Genomic DNA, 23,765 nt, shown 5'->3' on the forward strand with positions numbered 1-23,765 from the left:
CTGGGGGTCAGCCAGAGACTGCATGGGGGAAGCTCCTTAACAATCCCTCCACACACCAGTAAAAAACCTGTTCCATACTTTTCCCACCCATACCCAACAACCCTCCAAGTTCACACCCAGGCTCCTTCCCAGCAATTACTTCCCTCTCCCTCAGCTCCTCCATTACCCCTGACTTCCCCAAGCCTTTCCATTGCTTCTGAAGGGTGTGGGAAATACAGTTCTGGACTGTAGTTTAAATGAATTATTACTCCGAGTTCTGTATTAATATGTCTAGTAAGGAATCTATTTGTCAAACATTTTCTGAATCTTTTTTGTTGTCTGCATGGTTATAGACATACTTGCTGACGGGTATTTTGAAATAAATGACCAAAAATAATTGAAACTGGTGTGATTATATTGTGTTATTTTGACAAATAAAATATGCAGAATTTTGCAGAATTTGAAAATATTGTGCACAGAATTTTTAATTTTTTGTCACAGACTTAAATTTTTTGGCACAGAATTCCCTTCGGAATAGTGCTTGTTAATCCTTAGCATAGCTGAATACAATCAAAAATCCAGTTAGAAAGTCTGTGTTGAAATGGCCTGTCCTTTCACACTGTTCCCATATGTTATAGGCAGCCTGAAGGATACTCTAAATTACTTAGGTCTATGTAGAAAGAAAATGCATTAAGAACATCTATGATGTGAAGCTTAATCTTGTCTTTATCGGAATGTGGTTTGGGGAAATTACAAGTACATATATAACCTAAAAGACTATTTTAGGTAAAAATTTAGAGTGAGGTCTCAAGGACACTGGTTATGAAAAAACTGTACATGGGGACCCTGCCATCAGAGCTTGTATCTCCTTCCAGAGTGGCCCCACACTGGTAACGCAGGAGTTAACCCTTCCTTCCTGGCAGAGGAAGCCCTGCCCCGGAAGCCCTGCGGGGCATGCTCCAACTGGAGACTAGGTATAAAACCCTGCAAAGGAGCTCAGTCTGGGCTGACCACCGGAGGAGAAGGAGACACCCTGCCTGTTCCTGAGGAGGGACAGCCAGCATTCCTGGGGCCAGCCAAGCCAGGATATACCTGGCGTCCCAGACGGAGGTCCCGACAGGAGGGGACGGACAAGAGGACCCCCCGGCCGGTTTGGAGAACATGACGGTGAAGGTAGGAAGTGACCCAGGGGAACTTTAGAGACGAGCAGCATTAAAGCTGCACTGATGCTCGGCGTGTTGCGGGCGGATCCCTGCCACGCTAAGTGTGAGGGGAAACCCCACCAACAGGAGAGCCCTGGGTTGGGACCCGGTGGAGAGGGCGGGCCTGGGTCCCCTTACCATTCCAACCATTGGGATACACTTCCCTGCCTGAGAGTGGTAGCTATGGACTCTGGCCATTGGGCCACACTGCCCTGATACATGGGGCAAGTTGCATGGACTCTGGCCACTGGGCCATACTGCCCTGATACGCGGAGCGCGACACATGGACTCAGACTGTTAAGTCCCACTACCTCGACCAAGGAGCGAGCACGGGGAAACCGGCCATTGGGCCACATCAGAATGCCCTTAAAGGATGGGCATGGGAATGTAAGAGTGGTGAGGCCCTGACACACCATCCACCCCTGCCACAAAGGGGTGCTGCGGTGCCGGACCCATCACACTCCCCAAACCTTCTTCTGGTATCCAATGTTACCACTATGAGCAAGGTTGTTTAAATCGAAAGATGAAACAGAGAACAGGTAGCTAATGGCTTAAAAGGTAGGGCCATTAACCCAATGAAAATTATATTTAGGTCCCAAGAAGGGGAGGGTTTCCTAACAGGGAGATATATCCTCATAAGGCCCTCTTTAGGAATCTGGCCATGGTAGGCTGTGAAAGCATAGAGTACTCCTGAATTAGGTGGTTTAAAGTTGAGATGATTGCTAGGTGAACCTTCAGGGAGCTCACTGACAGTCCAAAGTTCCTTAGGGACAGAAGGTAGTCCAGTATCCATGCCAGAGATGAGGATATTGAACCCAGCTAGTGAATCTCTTCCACTTAGAAACATAAGTATGCCTTGTAGAGTATTCGGTGGGTTAGGATGTTTTGTTCCTCAGTCAAACAGTGAGAAGTGTAAGGTTATGCATTTAGGGATTAATAACAACAAGAATGTTAGTTATAAGTTGGGGACGCATCAATTAGAAGTAACAGAGGAGAAGGACCTTGGAGTATTGGCTGATCATAGGATGATTATGAGCCGCCAATGTGATATGGCCTTGAAAAAAGCTAATGCAGTCTTGGGATGCATCAGGTGAGGTATTTCCAGTAGAGATAAGGAGGTTTTAGTACTGTTATACAAGGTACTGGTGAAACCTCACCTGGAATTCTGTGTGCAGTTCTGGTCTCCCATGTTTAAGAAGGATGAATTCAAACTGGAACAGGTACAGAGAAGGGCTACTAGGATGATCCGAGGAATAGAAAACTTGTCTTATGAAAGGAGGCTCAAGGAGCTTGGCTTGTTTAGCCTAACTAAAAGAAGGTTGGGGGAAGATACGATTGCTCTCTATAAATATATCAGAGGGATAAATACTGGAGAGGGAGAGGAATTATTTAAGCTCAGTACCAGTGTGGACACAAGAACAAATTAATATAAACTGATCATTGGGAAGTTTAGACTTGAAATTAGAGAAGGTTTCTAACCATCAGAAGAGTGAAGTTTTGGAATAGCCTTCCAAGGGAAGCAGTGGGGGCAAAAGACCTATCGGGCTTTAAGATTAAACTATATAAGTTTATGGAGGAGATGGTATGATGGGATAACATGATTTTGGTAATTAATTGATCTTTAAATATTCATGGTAAATAGGCCCAATGGCCTGTGATGGGATGTTAGATGGGGTGGGATCTGAGTTACTACAGAAAATTCTTTCCTGGGTATCTGGCTGGTGAATCTTGCCCATATGCTCAGGGTTTAGTTGATCGCCATATTTGGGGTCGGGAAGGAATTTTCCTCCAGGGCAGATTGGAAGAGGCCCTGGAGGTTTTTCGCCTTCCTCTGTAGCATGGGGCATGGGTCACTTGCCGGAGGATTCTCTGCTCCTTGAAGTCTTTAAACCACGATTTGAGGACTTCAATAGCTCAGAGGTGAGAGGTTTATCGCAGGAGTGGGTGGATGAGATTCTGTGGCCTGCGTTGTGCAGGAGGTTGGACTAGATGATCATAATGGTCTCTTCTGACCTTACTATCTACGAATCTATGAAAGCTGAGCAAACCTTATGAATAGCCATTGGCTCCAAAACATTTATATGAAATCTTGTTTCCTGAAGAACCCACATACTTTAGTGTTTGAAATTGTCTAAAAGGGCTTCTCATCTTAATATGGAAGCATCTGTCACCAACATCTTTGATGGTAATGGAGGAGCAAAGGGCATTCCCTTGCAGACTTTAAATTGATGGAAAGACCCCCTGAATGACAGGCTTTCTGTTGGAAAATGTACTAAAATATCCAGGAGATGTCTGCTTGGCTGATATATAGACTTCACCCACCCTTTTATGCAATAAAAGATTAAGTCAGGCAAGCTGAGTTATGTATATGCAGAAGATCATGTGACCTAGCAGCCTGAGATAGGTTCTCACGATGTCTTCTGGTGAGCTTGTACTTGGCTGAAAAGATTTAGCATGGCTCGAAATCTTTCCTGTATTAGATAAGCCATTGAAGTTTTGGAGCCTAGAATGGCTCCTACAAATTCCATCCCTTTGAGCTGGAGACAGCTTGACTTTGTCTACTTTCAGGCCAATAAAGACAAAAAGTTGCAGAGTTCATTGAATGGAGTCTTACTTGTTGATAGGACTTTCCACAAATAAGTCACTCTAAATATGTGGGAAACACCTCAATTCCTTGTTTCCTGAGGAAAGATGACATTACTACTAGGCATTTCGTGAACATCCTTGGTGCTGTCAATAGGTTGACTAGAACACCCTGTACTGGTAGAGTGTGATGCTCACTTGAAACCTCAGATTCCTTCTGTGGGCAGGGTGAATAGCTATATGAATAAACATCTCAAAGGTCAAGAGCTGCATAGCTATCATGTGGCTCTAAGATTGAAATGATCAATGCCAGAGACACTATCATGAACATGAGCTTGTGTGATTAAGACGCTGGATGTCTCAGGTTCAGAATACGGTGCCAACCTCATTTAGTTTTGGGAAGCAGAAAATGAGTACCTCTTCCATTGCTTCAAGGTTTAGAAGTAATTGCATGTCCTGATGTACCATGCTTTTATGAGAGTGAACCCTGAAAAATGGAATGGGGGGCTAAGGAGGGTATAGAACTAGATGGAATAGCCCATGATTATCAGGATGGGGGGGGGATGTAATTGATGGTACTCCACACCCCAAAGGAATGAAATAAAATGATTCCTAAACAGAAGGGACATAAGTGGAATATCCCACATAATTTGCATGCCACTCCCAAACAAGAAGTTAAATCTACTGCCTTGCTAAGAGCTAATGAGCAGATATAATAGTGGATGCAGATGTCTTCCTTCTGGGAAATTTTTGGCACTTCCTCAGTGGGTCACATTGTCTACACTGTGTGTAAAAAGATTGCCCCTGTCATGATTGAGGGCTTGAAGTGCTTATGCTTCAGTGCAGGAATACTGACCCCTAAGTATATCAGCATAGCATGGGAGTCTTTTAGAGAATGTAAGGCCTTATCTAGGTTAGCACTGAAAACTTCACATCCTTCAGATGGAAAATCCTCAGTTATTTCTACTTCTGTAGTGATCCCTGATTACTGTAGCCACAATGATCTCCTCATAGCAACTGAGACAGCCATAGATCTAGAAGTTGCATCTACAGCACTGAGGATTGCCTGGAGGAATGTATGCACTACCAATTGACCTTCAGCTGTAAGAGACTTAAATTCCTCCCTGTTATCTGAAGAAGACAGTCTGCAAATTTAGTCACAGAATCCCATTTCAGATCACTGTATTTCACTAACAGGGCTTGGTAATTGGAGAGTCTCGTTGGAGACTTAATTAGTTTTTGTCTAAAAAAATGTTTTGAGTTCCTTGTTTTTTTTTATGGCTTTGCTCTTGCTCTCTCATTTGCCACAGGAATCACTAATGATGCTGGTGCGGGGAGCACATAAAATTGTTTGAAGCCCTGGAAAGGAGGTTGGTAGCAATGGTCTGCTCTCTTCGATACTGGTGCAAGAGAGACAAGTGTCTTCCGGATCAATTTAGCCAACTCTAAAAGTTCCCTCAAAGGGTTTGTTTGCATTATGAGCTGGGGGGGTGTAATTCCCAAATTAAAGACACAATTCCCACTAGCTCTTATCAAGCTAGCCTGCTAAAAATAGAATGCAACCATGGCAGTGCAAGGGTCTAGCTGCCCTGAATACCTGTCTATGGTCTGGACAGGACTGTATTTGGGGTGGCTAGCCCCTCACACCACCACGACTACATTCTATTTTTAGCACACTACTTTAATCAGAGCTAACATGAGCATGTTTCCTCGAGTCAGGAAGTACACCCCCATCTTGAAGTGTAGTCATGCCCATAGGTGGGCGCTACAAGGTATCCAGGTACCAAGGTATGCAAGATGTCCTGGAGTTGAGCATGATTTTGCCTGGATCACCTCAACTAGATCTCAGGTGTGTTAGCCAGTTTGTGTTACGAGTCCTGAAATCTCTTGTGTTTATCTGGGGTTGAAGTAGATGATGCAGGGACTACAGCCTCATCCACGGATGATTATAATAGTGAGCCAGGGCAGGATGGTCCTCTGCTTTGTGACTCCTCATCAGAGCCAGGAACAGTCTGCTCAGCTGGCAGTAGAGCAGACCAAGCTGGCTATAAAGTTCTCTTGTGAAGTGGAGAAAAGGCTCTAGCTCTGGATTGGGATGTAGACAATGGTCTTCTAGCACAATGCGTTCCCCACAGGGCCTGATAAGCATAAAAGGCAGGTGGCAATGGGGAGGACCTGGAAGTAGTATCCCTCATTGAGCTACATCTAGGATAATAAACTCACCCTTTGACTCCCTCTTGGATGTATGCTGGCCTGAATACCTAGACCACAAGGAACAAGCTGGTGAAAGCTCCATAAGGCCCTCAGGGCTTGAGGAGGAGAACGAACAGTCCTCCTGAGGAGGAGGACCTGTACCAGCAGGCATGCCAGGAGCACCTGGCTGGTAGTGCTGATGTACTCTACCACTGCCAGAACAACAGAGGAAGAGGCACCTTTACAGTACTCGTCCTGGGAAGTCCAGTAGCAAAGAAACCTGTATAGGATTTTGGTCCCAAATACACTGGTGTCAAAAAATAGACAAGTAGATTGTGTTTGTACAGGAGGCCTCAGTGACATGAGGTCAGTAAAGATCAATGTATGTGGTATTGATGTAGCTGGTCATGAGGCACGGTGACCAGTGCCTGACTCTTTTTGGGCCTTGTACGACCCTTTATCTGAGTTTGTGATGATGTATGTCTCCCCAAGGGCCTGGTGATTGACTAGATCTCTTCCCCTCAAGACCCAGTGCTCTTCCCTTCCCAGGAACTTCAGCTCCACATGTAGAGGAGCCAGCAGGAGAATTTTTAGACCATTATTCAGAAGTTTCTGCCCCGGACATCCCAGAGTCTGAAGATGGGTACACTGATCTCTCCAAAAGGAACATTTTTAAGCAAGATACCCTAACTCTGTGTTTTCACAGAAAAAGACTTACAGATAGCACATCTTTCTCTAATGCGCCCTTCACCCAGACATAGTAAATACCTGATGCCCATCACTGAGAAGCATTAAAGCCTCACATTGAATTTTTGAAGCCTGGAGATTTGTGTCAATTATATAACTGATCCTAGTATGGCCTCATGGGCAAAACAAAGATGTTAATTTCTTTATAAAGGGAAGAAAGAAAATTCTATCAAAAAATCTATGCTAATACCTAATTACTAAGGACCTAACTCCTTACAAGTGCCGACAAAGAATAAGCTGCACTAGTGACTGAAGAAGTTAGGAAACCTCAAGTTTTGACTCGACTCAGCTAGGCAGTGAGAAGGAGTTGAAGAGCAGGTGGAGTCATCATATCCTTTATGCCCTTTTAGAGACAAAAGGACAGGTCAGGCACCAGAAGCAGTCCCAACAAACACTGCTGACCACAATAATCCAACTTGAGTGCACTAGGCACATGCGCAGCAAGACTGGAATATTTTTGTTACATATATACACGGACAAGCACTTTAAGTAGCAGCAGTCATGACCATGTTCAGAGAGGAAGGCAGGATTTAAGGAAGAAGACTAATGTTGCTAATAAGTGTAAGCGACTATAGGGATAAGATTCAACCATGGAAGAGCAGTATTGCTGTTTGGCTGAGTAGATGGCAGAGTTATGCAGCAGAGAATAAACCTATAGTGGATGAAGCAAGTGAGCTCATAGGACTTGCAAAAGCCATTCAGCAGGACAAGTACAGAAGCGGACAAAGAAAATGCTGGGAACGAGCCAAGACTGTGGGTTGGTGGAATGAACTTTATGGTAGAGAGAGGGCATGGGTGCCAAAAGGTAAAGAGCAGTGCAGAATGAAGGGAATAAACAAAAGAGTCTACTGAAATAAGGAATAGAGCCAGGAAGCACCATGGGAAACTCATATCCCATCTGTGGAATACTGGAAGTAGTCCTGCAGGCATCACTAGGCATGCCATTTAAAAACACTTCACAGCTTGGAGTTCTACTGGTTGCTTTTTAAGAGACATTTAAATTCCTTTCATCAATTCAGTTCTCTGGCACCCATCTTCATTAAGTAACCATGTCATTTATATGAGTGCCGATTAAATTGATTTTACTAAATATTAAATCTGGATAATAGAGCTATGGATAGGCACTCAAAATGAAACACATTCAATAGAATACTATCGATTTAGAATATATATTTCATGTGTGATTAGACAAGGGAAAATATTCCCATATATCAAAAACCCTTTATAAAATGAGTAGAGCTGTCAAGCGATTTAAAAAATTAATTGCGCTATTAAACAATAATAGAATACCATTTATTTAATTATTATTGGATGTTTTCTACATTTTCAAATACATTGATTTCAGTTACAACAAAGAATACAAAGTGTACAGTGCTCACTTTATATTTATTACAAATACTTGCACCGTAAAAAACAAAAGAAATAGTATTTCTCAATTCATGTAATACAAGTACTGTAGTGCAGTCTCTTTATCATGAAAGTTGAACTTACAAATGTAGAATTATGTACAAAAAATGACTGCATTCAAAAACAAAACAATGTAAAACTTTAGAGCCTACAAGTCCACTCAGTCCTACTTCCGCCAGTGGCTCAGACAAATAAATTTGGTTACACTTTTAGGAGATAATGCTGCCTGCTTTTTGTTTACAATGTCACCTGAAAGTGAGAACAGGCATTCGCATGGCACTGTTCTGGCCGGCGTTGCAAAATGTTTACGTGCCAGCTGCACTAAAGATTCATATGTCCCTTCATGCTTTAATCACCATTCCAAAGGACATGTATACATGTAGATGATGGGTTCTGCTCAATAACGATTCAAAGCAAAGTGGACCGATGCACGTTCATTTTCAATCATCTGAGTCAGATGCCACTAGCAGAAAGTTGATTTTCTTTTTTGGTGGTTAGGGTTCTGTAGTTTTCACATCTGAGTGCTGCTCTTTTAAGACTTCTGAAAACATGCTCCTCAACTTGTCCCTCTCAGATTTTGAACGGCACTTCAGATTCTTAAACCTTGGGTCAAGGCTGTAGCTTTTTTAGAAATCTCACATTGGTACCTTCTTTGCATTTTGTCAAATTTGCAGTGAAAGTGTTTGTTTTAAGAACATGTGCTGGGTCATCATCCGAGACTGCTATAACATGAAATATATGGCAGAATGCGAGTAAAACAGAACAGGAGACGTACAATTCTCCCCCAAGGAGTTCAGTCAAAATTTAATTAATGCATTATTTTTTAATGAGCATAATCAGCATGTCCTCTGGAATAGTGGCCAAAGCATGAAGGAGCACATGAATGTTTAGCATATCTGGCACATAAATACTTTGCAATGCCTGTTCTCACTTTCAAGTGACATTGTAAATAAGAAGCAGGCAGCAGTATTTCCCATAAATGTAAACAAACTTGTTTGTCTTAGCGATTGGTTAACCAGGAAGTAGGACTGAGTGGACTTGTATCTGAAGTTTTATATCATTTTGTTTTTCAGTGCAGTTGTGTAACAAAAAAAATTACATTTGTAAGTTACACTTATACAATAAAGAGCTTGCACTACAGTATTTGTATGAGATGAATTGAAAAATACTATTTCTTTTATCTTTTTACAGTGCAAATATTTGTAATAAAAAATAATAATATAAAGTGAGCACTGTATACCACTTTGTATTCTTTGTTGTAAATGAAATCAATATATTTGAAAAAGTAGAAAAACATCCAAAATATTTAATAAATTTCATTTGGTATTCTATTATTTAACAGTGCGATTAATCGCGATTAATTTTTTTGAGTTAATCATGTGAGTTAATTACTACTAATCAACAGCCCTAAAAATAAGATAACATAACCCCAATTTGATATTAACTTCTCAAACCAAAGTACCATTAAAATTTTAAACTTTTTCTATTTTACCACATTTCCTATGCATTTCTGGACACTGAGGATCACCAGTTGACATAAACATAGGACTGAAACATTTTATGTTTTAAAATGTTGCAAGGTCCTGAACATTCTAATGGACATTTTACCTTCCATAACGTACAAACATAATTCTGTAAAATAAGATACATTTCCCCCTAAAACAACAAAATATATACTACTGACAATTTCTGCCTCCACATTCAGGCCTGATCTAATACCCCCTTGAAGTTAATGGAAAAACTAGTCCTCTTCTCTATTTATTCAGTGTCATTCCAACTTACTTTATTGGCCAAAGTAAGTATTTACTACCTTCTACTCCTTTGTGCAGGGTCAGCACACCTATGGAAGATAAAGATTGCATTTTATTCATAATGAACAGAACTAATAATCAAGTTCTGATGATAGAGTCTTTATTATTAGTAGTGAGTCAGAAAGAACTCATCTTGCAACTAAAATTCCAGACTGAGTTTACAGAATAGCAGCTAAAATAAATGTTTTTACTTGTCAAGTGAGTAAATTTGATCTGCAAGCCGTTTAAACAATATGTTATCCTGTGTCAATTTTATGAAGTCACTTTTCAAAGCAGATCTGCACTATAACAAAAAATACATTTACTTTAAAGGATGTTTAAAAAGTTGACAAAAACAAGAACACTCAGAAATAACACTGACATTTCATTAGTTATTAACATGGATGTGCTTGATACACTTCCTTGGATGCAGGCCTAAACATACAATATTGATTAGCTTGCGAGTGGCAGGGGGTGTGGGGGGGAGTTGATGTATAAAAATATCTAATTACATTAGATTTTAAAAGTAATATTATTTTGATCAGTAATGTCAGCTGCTAAGACACTGCAAAGAGGCAGATCTGTTGACTGAAGATGTACCATTTTCACATTTTTCTAATAACTTCTGTCTAAAGTAAAAAAGATAATGAATACCCATAAATTATTTTTATGCTTTAAAAAGCTGTTCTGTATTCCCTTATGAAAACTGCATTTAAATTGCACAGTTCATTCAGGTTTAAGCAATGTAATTTGAGTAAATCTCATTTTACCATGGCATGAAGATCAAAAGGGGCTGTCATGTTGCTAAACAAATAACCTTCCTGCTGATGATTCATGTTTTATAAAGCCCATGATATGTAAACTATTCTAGCCAATACATGCCTAACACTAATAAAAAAATCCCTTAAATTTGTAATATATAGTTATTTCACTACCTTCAGCTACTAAAATAGGGAGTGGAGTTTCAAAGTTTCCATAAACACAAACATTCTATTTTCACATTCAAAAGAAATTGCTACAAAAATTGCTACTGCAAAAGTGTTTCATTTCAAGGGATACATGGTAGATTTTGAAGCGTGTGCGTGTGGGGGGGGGGGTGTTAATGTCTCACTTTATTTAAACTATGCTCTAAAAAAGCAGATGGAATAGAAGAAGAAAGTTACCTTCCACATCACAGCAAATATTGCAAAGTGCTGTTGAAGTCTAAGATCCAGGACAAAAGGAAAGGCTTGGATATGGATAAAAAAGAAAAGGAGGACTTGCGGCACCTTAGAGACTAACGAATTTATTTTCTACTGAATGCATCCGGTGAAGTGAGCTGTAGCTCACGAAAGCTTGTGCTCATATAAATTTGTTAGTCTCTAAGGTGCCACAAGTCCTCCTTTTCTTTTTGCAGATACAGACTGACATGGCTGCTACTCTGAAATCTTGGATATGGATGTAAGTCCTCTGTTTTGGTTAAAGATTACTAATTAATAAACAGTCATGTTTAAATTATAGTTTGTAATTGTGTCTTAAACATTATAGATGTGGTACCTATGTAACACTTTATGTCTTCAAAATATTTTAACATTGAATAATTAATCCTTACTCTCATAAGATAAATTTAATCCACATTTCTAAAATGCAGAAAGATCAGGTGACCACGAGTTATTGGTACAGCCTGGAGTAGAACCGCCAGAATTTATTTGTTTCATATTTAGTCTAACAGACCATATGGACTCTAAGGGTATGTCTATACTACAAAATTAGGTCGATATTATAGAAGTCGATTTTTAGACATCGATTTTATACAGTCAATTGCGTATTTCCACACTAAGCGCATTAAGTCAGCAGAGTGCATCCTCACCACCATGGCTAGCATCAACTTATGGAGCGGTGGGATTCCCTAACTGTGGTGGGGCGATAGATGGAACGCATATCCCTATCTTGGGACCGGACCACCAAAGCAGCCAATATATAAACCGCAAGGAGTACTTTTCCATGGTGCTGCAAACACTGGTGAATCACAAGGGACATTTCGCCGACATCAACGTGGGATGGCCGGGACAGATGCATGACGTTCGCATCTTCAGAAACTCTGGTCTGTTTGAACAGCTGCAGGAAGAGACTTACTTCCCAGACCAGAAAATAACTGCTGGGGATGTTGAAATGCCTATAGTTATCCTTGGGGACCCAGCCTACCCCTTAATGCCATGGCTCATGAAGCCATACACAGGCACCCTGGACCGTAGTCAGGAGCTGTTCAACTACAGGCTGAGCAAGTGCAGAATGATGGTAGAATGTGCATTTGGACATTTAAAAGCACGCTGGTGCAGTTTACTGACTCGGTTAGACCTCAGCGAAACCAATATTCCCACTGTTATTGCTGCTTGCTGTGTGCTCCACAATATCTGAGAGAGTAAGGGGGAGATGTTTATGGCAGGGTGAGAGGTTGAGGTAAATCACCTGGCGACTGATTACATGCAGCCAGACATCAGGGCAATTAGAAGAGCACAGCAGGTCGCACTGCGCATCAGAGAAGCTTTGAAAACCAGTTTCATGACTGGCCAGGCTACAGCGTGACAGTTCTGTTTGTTTCTCCTTGATGAAAACCTGCCCCCTTGTTTCACTCTACTTCTCTGTAAGCCAATCGCCCACCCCCTTCGATCACCGCTTGCAGAGGCAATAAAGTCATTGTTTCAAAATCATGCATTCTTTATTAATTCATCACACAAATAAGGGGATAACTCCCAACATAGCCTGGGAGGGGTGGGGGAGGAGGGAAGCACTGGGTGGAGTGGTGGATGAGAGGAGAAGGGAAGGATAAGGCCACACTGCACTTCAGAACTTATTGAACGCCAGCCTTCTGTTGCTTGGGTAGTCCTCTGGGGTGGAGTGGTTGGGTGCCCGGAGCCTCCCCCCGGCCTGCATTCTTGGACGTCTGGGTGAGGAAGCTATGGAACTTGGGGAGAAGGGTGGGCAGTTACACAGAGGCTGCAGTGGTGGTCTGTGCTCCTGCTGCCTTTCCTGCAGCTCCACCAGACGCCGGAGCATATCAGTTTGATCCCCCAGTAGCCTCAGCATTGCATCCTGCCTCCTCTCATCACGCTGCCGCCACCTCTCATCTTGCTCGTCCCTCCTGTCTTCGCGTTCATTTTCTGCTTTCCTGGACTCGGACATTGTTTGCCTCCATGCATTCTGCAGAGCTCTTTCAGTGCGGGAGGACTGCATGAGCTCAGAGAACATTTCATCCTGAGTGCGTTTTTTTTCGCCTTCTTATTTGTGCTAGCCTCTGGGATGGAGATGATAGGGGGAGCCTTGAAACATTTGCAGTTGCGGGAAGAAAAAAAGGGAGAGTAGTATTTAAAAAGGCACATTTTAGAGAACAATGGGTAGACTCTTTCATGGTGAACCAAGCTGTTAACATTACATAGCACATATGCTTTTGAGACAAGGTTGCATTTTGCCTCTTGTATTGAGGGCCTGCTGGTTTGGTGTGAGAGATCACACATGCAGGGCCAGGCAACAGAATTCGGCTTGCAGGCAGCCATGGTAACCCACAGTCTTTTGGCTTCTTCAACCTTCGTAACATGTGGGAATGGTTTCAAACTGCAGCGCCCTCCTTTTCCATACCAAGCACCCATTGGGTTGGCCATTTAAAAGAAGGGGCTGTACTGGCCACGAATGCATCCCAAGTCTTTAGGGCAAATTAATCATTAAACATGCTTTCTTTTAAACCATGCATTATATTTACAAAGGTGCACTCACCAGAGGTGCCTTCTCCGGCTTCATGGTCCAGGAGCCCACCTTGGGAGGGTTGGGAGAGTATTGGCTCTAAGGTGATAAACAGTTCCTGGCAGTCGGGGAGAATGGTTTCTCCACTTGCCTGCTGTGTGCTATCCTCCTCCTCATCTTCTTCATCCCCCAAATCCTTGTGACTGTTGCGTGAGACTCCCCCCTTGCAGGGTCCATGGACGGGGTGGGGTAGTAGTAGCGGCACTCCCTAGAATTCCACGCATTTAGCTCATCATAGAAGCAGCATGTTTGTGGCTCTGACCCAGAGCGGCCGTTTGCCTCTTTGGTTTTTTGGTAGGCTTGCCTGAGCTCCTTAATTTTCACATGGCACTGCTGCGGGTCCCCGTTGTAGCCTCTATCCATCATGCCCTTGGAGATTTTGGCAAATATATTGGCATTCTGTCTTTTGGAATGGAGTTCTGATAGCATGGATTCATCTCCCCATACAGTGATCAGATCCAATACTTCCCGTTCAGTCCATGCTGGAGTTCTTTTGCGATTCTGGGACTGCATGGTCACCTGTGCTGATGAGCTCGCCATGCTGCCAAACAGGAAATGAAATTCAAAAGTTCCAGGGGCTTTTCCTGTGTACCTGGCTAGTGCATCTGAATTGAAAGTCCTGTCCAGAGAGGTCACAATGGAGCACTCTGGGATAGCTCCCGGAGGCCAATACCGTCGAATTACATCCACACTACCCCAAATTCGACCCAGGGATGTCGATTTCAGCTAATCCCCGCATCGGGGAGGAGTACAGAAATCGATTTTAAGAGCCCTTTAGGTCGACAAAAAAGGTTTCATCATGTGGACGGGTGCAGGGTTAAATCGATCTAACGCTGCTAAATTTGACCTAAACGTGTAGTGTAGACCAGGACTAAGACATTGCTTATCCTCAGAACCATTTGGTCCCTCTAGCATATTATAACACATCTTGTGCCCCCAATCCAAGTGGCGTATATGAATGCTACAATCTGCTTGGATTAGCATTCAGTAAAGCTAAATTAATGTTATAATCCAAACAATTTCACTTTGTACCACGTAAATGTCCATATGGACAGAGGTAACTTGAAATGGTTCAACTAGTCCTCCCACTAGTGTCCCACAGTACATGGACAGCCTTTTGAAGACACCCAAAATTTGATGCTTCTGGGAGCTTTGCCAGGAACCAACTGAAATGGTTTTGAACCCTAGTCTTAATACTGACACAAAGGCAATTCAGAACACTCATGACCATCACTAGTGCAGACATAACAAAATATTTGTGACTAAACCAGAGCAACAGAACTAGTTCAAAAAGGAATAACTCACTTCTCTATCCTGAAAAGACCACTGATCTAAAAACTTAAATTTTATTCAGTTTATTTTCCCCTACAAAGAAATTCAGTGAAATTTAGAACTAAGTCCACTATATCTAGTTACTTTATACAGAGCAAAGAAAAAATAAGCCTTGAACCAAGTTCATGGCATTTATAAAGGCTACAAAATAAGTGTTTTGATTATACAATAGTTCTTAAGATTTGTTGAAGGAGGAACTCTATATCCTAGTAAAGACAGGAAAAAAGTTGGTAAAATACAGGTAGGAGGTACTGAGGAACAATCAAATTTTAAAAAGATAGTGTTCTTTTTGCATTTCTCCTAGACAGAAAAAGGCAGCCTCTAGATCACAAAGCTAATCTGATATCCTCCCATCTTGTGCAATGTCTTCTGTATATAATGGCTCTGAACCTGTGGACAGCTGAATTACCCTTAATACAGTGATAAATTCCTGGAACCTCAGGTTTTGCTCAGGTATAATATGGTCAAACAGAAAAAGGATGGGTTGTCAGCTATCCCGAACACTCAGTCAATCAGGTTGTTTGCATCACATGTGCCTTTCCTATATGCAACCTCATTCAATGAAGCCACATATGAAGATGAGCCCCAAATATTTGGAGACTGGCATCCATCCTGATCATTCCTCTGAAATTTGTATTATGGATGCCAAAAGAACTATCCACACAGTAGTCCTAATATGGCCTCCTTCATCTGAATCCTTTAGACTCACCTATGTAATGTTGAGCTTTTCAAGAGAAATGTGTAGTCTTCCCACTTGCAATACAAATATCAGAAAGGAAGTTACTGAGCTCTTGTACTATAACCTGAGTTTAAATTTGAGGACTAATTTCCTTTTCCTATACAGACACTCACTCCCTCTGACTTCACTCTCTCCATTGCCACCTATAGAGGCATCTCTACCAGTCCAATCTCTCTTCTGTAGGACTTCATAGGTTTGTGTAAGCAAACCCTGTACTGCAAGTTTTGAGGTACATTTTTGGCCGAATTTGTGAGGCTGTACATTCAATTTGATGGAATCTTTGTCTGTCACACGGTAGCTTTTGAACACTTTGTCCAATCAATTCCAAAATTTCAGGGAATATTCACAACATCAGTAGTCTATCGATTTGGAGGATAATAATATTGAAAAATGGAAAACAAGACACACACTCAGCCACAGTCACCTGTTGATGGCAACCCATTAATATCTTCCCTCAGAACAATATCCCCTTCACCCTCCCAATAGAATTTAACATGTTCACACCCTGATCTCTGAATGATCAAAAGAGAAATAATTGCTCTCCCTGCTTGGAGCTATGGGGTGGATACACAGCCCCCTTGGGCAGTCTGAGGGAGAGGATAGAGAAGGAGACTACTTTTATTCCTTCCTCATACCTAGCCTCCTGGAAGCCTGCTCCAGTTGGGCAAGGGAAGGCATCAGCCATCCACACTGCCATTCAATAAGGAAGGAAGAAAAGGTTAGGTATCCTTTGGAGGGATGTGAGAAGAGAGACACAGAGCCCTTAGTATGATGGGGCAAATGGCGGACAGGTAAGACAATCCCTAGTATGGTGGGGAGAATGGGCAACCCTGGTGGGTGGGGGATGGATAAGGAAGGGGGAAGAGAGCCCCTGGTTTGGTGGGAAGAATGGGCCACCCTGCTGTAGTGGGAGGAGGAAATCAGGGACACATGAGAAACCTGTAAGGGGAGACTGGGGAGTTACAGAGAGTCCCTGAAACAGAGAGGATTGGGAGAGTGTCACATAAGGAGCTTGTGGGGTGGAATGTATGAATACAAGGAGTGTGCACACTGAGCTTGACCCACAGAAGTTATGAAGTGTGCCCCACAGTCCCCCCTTTAGTCTATCTTATTTGATAAAAGGAAGAGTACTTTTTTCTGTTTCAGCTACCTCATCCATCATCTTCCCTAAGGTTACTCAGTATTTGCCACAGGAGTTTTACTATGCCTCAGCCACAGGAGTTTTACTATGGAATTTGTGAGAAATGTTCTGGAGATGAATAAGTCATCTGCTGAGGCAGCCAAAATAAAAAAAGCAAAAGCCACACTTATTTACTGTAGAATTAAAAGCCTTATGTAATAGTTGTGTCATTTTTCTAGGTTGTCTTGAGCTATTGAACCACGTTAGACCAGTTCAAAAAAAGAAAAAGCAAGACTATGATGCTGACATATCTCCATGTCAGCATACAGAAATTATTAAATAGACACTAGTATGTCCATATGGCCTCATAGAGAAGGAGAAGTTACACATGTGAGAACTGAACCCTCCCCACAAAATATTAACACAATTTAAAACTAAGGGAGTAGAAATGCAGAGATGATAAAAGTCTCACTGTTGTCACAAGACTGACTGTATGCTAACTAAACACATTTTAGCACTGATATTAGAAAACAGCTGTTATTCCCTCAAAGGCAGAAATTCCAGCAGGCAGGTCATAGGGGTAGATTATTTTAATTGTAATTGAACAGCATTACAACTACCTATAATCTCCACAGTGAACTACTTTAATTTACTAGTGACAGGCACTTTAAAGAACAGTACTTTTAGCTGCTAAACCTCCTTAGACTACACAAAATTACCATGTATATTATGCTAAACCGAAGTCAGTGGCCTCTTCAGTTCCTGACCACCATGAGCTTCTATTGTCACATGATACTGTGTGTGTTTGAACAGCTTATTTTTGCATTAGCATTCTAGAGTATAAAAAGCCAGAGGCATACATCTTATATTTCTAAGCACTGACCACGATGTCAGCATTCAAATATATTAGATCAAGCAAGTGCATCTCTTTTACAGTGATGCAGCAGGCATTGTATTACAAAATTTTATTCCCCTAACAAGTACTTTAACCCTAATGCACAGTTATTTTCACTCTCAAAAAACATCTAATGGCCAAACTCTACCTCTACCTTCAGATACAGACACGCAATTCCTATTATTATTAGGACTCCTACTGACATCACTAGGAGATGCATACACATATCTAAGAGCAGAATTTGTGTTCAAAATTATGTAATTCTTGTACTAATGCTTTTATTTTCAGAGATCTGCAGCAGATACTTACAATGAAAGAAAGCATTAATGCAGTCTTAAGACAACTTTCTGTATGCAGGAGACCGCAGAGTGTAACAAGACTACAGTGCATTTTCAGACATAAAACAAGAATAGGTTATCATTATGCTGACATATTACACTTTAGTGACCTTTTTATAGTGGCAACTAGAGTCTCTTTTGGAACCCTAAAATATTTTTTTAAATTTAATTGAAATAGTTTTTAAAACAATACTTTTGTTTTTTAACTGGCAAATAAAGTAAGACAGACAAAATTATACTGAAAAAAATTTATATTATATCCTTTCCACAGATCTGACATTTACAAGTTGTTTTTTTAAATATATTTACAAAACATTAATTTTAGTGGAAGCCTATATTGAAATAAACCTTCAAATTTACATACATAGAGTGAAAAGTTTATACTTTAAGCCTTTGGTTGTGTTGCTCACAGAGTAAGACATATATTATCCATTGCATAACAAGTATAAGAAGATATTTTCTTTTGTTTATGTCCACTTACTGCAATCTCTCTACAGGCCGACATCGATATCCCTGTACCTTCAATTTGCTTCAGTGCATACTCCTTTTCATCTTTTCTGTGCACAAAAAAACAAAAAAGAAGAATATTTTATAGATTACATTTATATTCACTTAAACTGATAAATGCAAGTACATTCACACTGATTTTTGTCTTCTTAAACTAGATCAAGATACTAAAACACTAACTTCTTATAACATGAATTACAGCAGAATGAGGATCAGAAGGAATCAAACCATCTTTAACCACTGTCACAATCATCAAAACTAAAAAACTGAAAATTGTAATAAGAAAAAGTTTTCAATCTGTACATATCTACATCTCTTGAAACCATAAAAGATTTGCAAGGATCTCTATAAAGAAACTCCATACGCACTTTTTCCAGACCTTAACAGACTATCAAACAAAAATATATACACACAAACACACAGGATCGGCAAAAAGAAAAGGAGTACTTGTGGCACCTTAGAGACTAACAAATTTATTTGAGCATAAGCTTTCGTGAGCTACAGCTCACTTCATTGGATGCATTTGGTGGAAAATACAGAGGGGAGATTTATATACACACACAGAGAACATGAAACAATGGGTTTTATCACACACACTGTAAGGAGAGTGATCACTTAAGATGAGCTATTACCAGCAGGAAGAAGGGGGGAAGGAGGAAAACCTTTAGTGGTGATAATCAAGGTGGGCCATTTCCAGCAGTTAACAAGAACGTCTGAGGAACACTGTGGGGTGGGGTGGGGGGAGAAATAACATGGGGAAATAGTTTTACTTTGTGTAATGACTCATCCATTCCCAGTCTCTATTCAAGCCTAAGTTAATTGTATCCAGTTTGCAAATTAACTCCAATTCAGCAGTCTCTCGTTGGAGTCTGTTTTTGAAGTTTTTTTGTTGAAGGATAGCCACCCCTCAGGTCTGTAATCGCGTGACCAGAGAGATTGAAGTGTTCTCCAACTGGTTTTTGAATGTTATAATTCTTGACGTCTGATTTGTGTCCATTCATTCTTTTACGTAGAGACTGTCCAGTTTGGCCAATGTACATGGCAGAGGGGCATTGCTGGCACATGATGGCATATATCACATTGGTAGATGCGCAGGTGAATGAGCCTATGATGGTGTGGCTGATGTGATTAGGCCCTATGATGGTGTCCCCTGAACAGATATGTGGACACAGTTGGCAACGGGCTTTGTTGCAAGGATAGGTTCCTGGGTTAGTGGTTCTGTTGTGTGGTGTGTGGTTGCTGGTGAGTATTTGCTTCAGATTGGGGGGCTGTCTGTAAGCAAGGACTGGCCTGTCTCCCAAGATCTGTGAGAGTGACGGGTCGTCCTTCAGGATAGGTTGTAGATCCTTGATGATGCGTTGGAGAGGTTTTAATTGGGGGCTGAAGGTGATGGCTAGTGGCGTTCTGTTATTTTCTTTGTTGGGCCTGTCCTGTAGTAGGTGACTTCTGGGTACTCTTCTGGCTCTGTCAATCTGTTTCTTCACTTCAGCAGGTGGGTATTGTAGTTGTAGGAATGCATGATAGAGATCTTGTAGGTGTTTGTCTCTGTCTGAGGGGTTGGAGCAAATGCGGTTAGAGCTTGGGTGTAGACAATGGATCGTGTGGTATGATCTGGATGAAAGCTAGAGGCATGTAGGTAGGAATAGCGGTCAGTAGGTTTCCGATATAGGGTGGTGTTTATGCGATCATCGCTTATTAGCACTGTAGTGTCCAGGAAGTGGATCTCTTGTGTGGACTGGTCCACGCTGAGGTTGATGGTGGGATGGAAATTGTTGAAATCATGGTGGAATTCCTCAAGGGCTTCTTTTCCATGGGTCCAGATGATGAAGATATCATCAATGTAGCACAAGTAGAGTAGGGGTTAGGGGCATTAGGAGACGAGAGCTGAGGAAGCGTTGTTCTAAGTCAGTCATAAAAATGTTGGCATACTGTGGGGCCATGCGGGTACCCATCGCAGTGCCGCTGATTTGAAGGTATACATTGTCCCCAAATGTGAAATAATTATGGGTGAGGACAAAGTCACAAAGTTCAGCCACCAGGTTAGCCATGACATTATCGGGGATACTGTTCCTGACGGCTTGTAGTCCATCTTTGTGTGGAATGTTGGTGTAGAGGGCTTCTACATCCATAGTGGCTAGGATGGTGTTTTTAGGAAGATCACCAATGGATTGTAGTTTCCTCAGGAAGTCAGTGGTGTCTCAAAGATAGCTGGGAGTGCTGGTAACGTAGGGCCTGAGGAGGGAGTCTATATAGCCAGACAATCCTGCTGTCAGGGTGCCAATGCCTGAGATGATGGGGCGGCCAGGATTTCCAGGTTTATGGATCTTGGGTAGCAGATAGAATACCCCAGGTCGGGGCTCCAGGGGTGTGTCTGTGCGGATTTGTTCTTGTGCTTTTTCAGGGAGTTTCTTGAGCAAAGGCTGTAGTTTCTTTTGGTAACTCTCAGTGGGATCAGAGGGTAATGGCTTGTAGAAAGTGGTGTTGGAGAGCTGCCTAGTAGCCTCTTGTTCATACTCCGACCTATTCATGATGACGACAGCACCTCCTTTGTCAGCCTTTTTGATTATGATGTCAGAGTTGTTTCTGAGGCTGTGGATGGCATTGTGTTCTGCACGGCTGAGGTTATGGGGCAAGTGATGCTGCTTTTCCACAATTTCAGCTCGTTCACGTCAGCAGAAGCACTCTATGTAGAAGTCCAGTCTGTTGTTTCGACCTTCAGGAGGAGTATCGGCAAGATTCTCTTAGGAAGATCTAGCAACCATAAAATGGCTCAAATCCAAATAAAATTGGAATAGTCTACTTCTAACCTTAAAACTTTTTACGTTTTGAACATTTAATATATCACTGAAAGAATATCAAACTCACAATGTGGGTTTTTAAAAGACAGTTTTCCTTATTATACTGCAACAGATCTAGCAAAGTCTTTGCTAGGTCCTCATCACTGACAGTTTCAAACTTCATGTGCTCTGTACGGTTCAGTGCACCCTGCGGCGCAATGTCCTAGAATCTCAGATGTTCCCACTAAATAGGCTATCAAGCATTTAAACAACCACAATACAGTATACTTAATCAAAGGGTTGGCTAAGAAGAAGTAGGGAAAACCCAGAAGGTTAATGTCTCACCAAGTCTCACTCGTGCTCCAACTTAACCTCCTTATTGTCTGTAGTTAAGGTTACAATTAGCTTCCATAATAATGCTTGTTTTTGCAATCCTATACCTTTGGATACAAAATTTGTTTGGCTTGAAAGTTGTCAGATTTATTCTCAAGAAAAAGGAGAATATGAAAACTTATACTGATTGGAAATTGAGTTTTGTCTAACTTGGTCTCACCTAACTCAAAAGTGGATTATTATTACTCCTCCTTCAAACTAACCCTCTTGTTACGTCTACAAACTTGTGTGCTAGTGAGGTTTTAAAATACATTGTAACAAAGCCAAAGTTCTTGATTTTTGTGGTGGGCAATTCAGGGGCAATCCTGCTCTATTTATTTCAACAAGAGAGTTTGGTTTCGGTTGGTTGGTTTTTTTTGCCATTGCCTTCAGCAGAAGTAAAGTTAAGCATCTTAATATGCATATGCCCTCTATTAGCAGCTTAGAAATAACAAAAGAGCCTTCTATAAATTAAAGCTAACTCTTTCCTTTAGTTTAAGCAGTAAAGGCCCAGTCCAATAGTTTTTGCAACAATTGGACTGAGGTTCTAATTGAGTTTATTATGGAGACATAGCAGCCTCTTTATATGAGGCCTGTAATTATGGTTCCATTCTAAGGGAGATAAAAAAATCAGTCTTATAACTGCAAAAAACCTTCATTCTTTCTGAAGTTTAAAGTTGACTTACCAAGAACTAGAATATATTTTGACATATAAATCCTTTGAGATTACCAACTTCAGATGGGAGGGGTGGCAGCAAAGTGTATGTTTATGTCCCCTAAATCGAATGAAAGATTACAAAGTTTGAAAACACAGGTAACTTTTGACTTGGGACTTGTGTAAGAGGCAGTTTTCAAGGGCAGGAATTAAAAATGTTTAAGAAATTGCCATTATTGAAAACAAGACCCGATTTTCTGTCAGTAAAGCTGATTGCAACAGTCAACTATGCTTAGCCCCTAATCATGCTAGATGTTCCCCTAAGAACATAAGAATGGCCTTACTGGGTCAGACCAATGGTCCATCTAGCCCAGTATCCTGTGTTCTGACAGTGGTCAATGCCAGGTGCGACAGATGGAATTAACAGAACAGGTAATCATCAAGTGATCCATCCCTTGTCGCCCATTCCCAGATTCTGGCAAACAGAGGCTAAGGACACCATCCCTGCCTATCCTGGCTAATAGCCATTAATGAACCTATCCTCTGTGAACTTACCTAGTTCTTTTTTGAACCCTGTTATAGTCTTTGATTTCACAACATCCTCTGGCAAGGAGTTCCACGGGTTGTCTGTGCGTTGTGTGAAAAAACACTTCCTTATTTACTTTCTCCACACCAGCCATGATTTTATAGACCTCTATCATATCTCCCCTTAGTCGTCTCTTTTCCAAGCTGAAAAGTCCTAGTCTTATTAATCTCTCCTCATATGGCAGCCGTTCCATAGCCCTAATAATTTCTGTTGTCAGATACTGAGACTATTTCAGAACTGGATATGGCTACTTTTAAGAAGAGTAAAAAGAAATTCAAGAATCTACTGAAGTAACTGACTCCATCTGTGTGTCCTCCACCCACCCAAAAAACAAACAAACAAACAGAAAACAGTCCCTTACCCAAGGGAGAATGTACACAGGTCCATTTTTCAGATGAGGTAGCTGAGGAACTGAATTTAAGTAGATTGTCAGAAGTTACATTGACAGAGCAAGAAGGGATTCCTTACTTTAGAGGTGGTAGATTTGTACTTTATTGCATACAAATTGCTTTGGAAAAAGAATAGGACTTGTGGCACCTTAGAGACTAACAAATTTATTTGAGCATAAGATGCATCCGAAGAAGTGAGCTGTAGCTCATGAAAGCTTATGCTCAAATAAATTTGTTAGTCTCTAAGGTGCCACAAGTCCTCCAATTCTTTTTGCCGATACAGACTAACACGGCTGCTACTCCAAAACCTGTCAAATTGCTTTGGATATCAGTACTTAGTTAAGCCAAATGTAAAACACGGTTAATAATAAATGCTT

The 23,765-nt window shown here is 41.3% G+C and overlaps 1 protein-coding gene across 8 annotated transcripts in view; it reads right to left on the reverse strand.

Moving 5' to 3' along the window:
• The window catches only part of CDK19 (cyclin dependent kinase 19), a 239,393-nt gene that overhangs the window by 166,477 nt on the left and 49,151 nt on the right, over nt 1-23,765 (reverse strand). For all 8 annotated transcript variants that reach the window (XM_043510831.1, XM_043510830.1, XM_043510826.1 and 5 more), the window contains one exon: nt 18,584-18,659. In XM_043510831.1, coding sequence (XP_043366766.1) covers nt 18,584-18,607 — 24 coding nt within the window. In that variant the 5' untranslated portion in view covers nt 18,608-18,659. The remainder of the gene's footprint in view (nt 1-18,583; nt 18,660-23,765) is intronic.

This window comes from Dermochelys coriacea, chromosome 3 (genome assembly GCF_009764565.3).
Source record: "Dermochelys coriacea isolate rDerCor1 chromosome 3, rDerCor1.pri.v4, whole genome shotgun sequence".
In the NCBI taxonomy this organism is placed as follows: Eukaryota; Metazoa; Chordata; order Testudines; family Dermochelyidae; genus Dermochelys; species Dermochelys coriacea.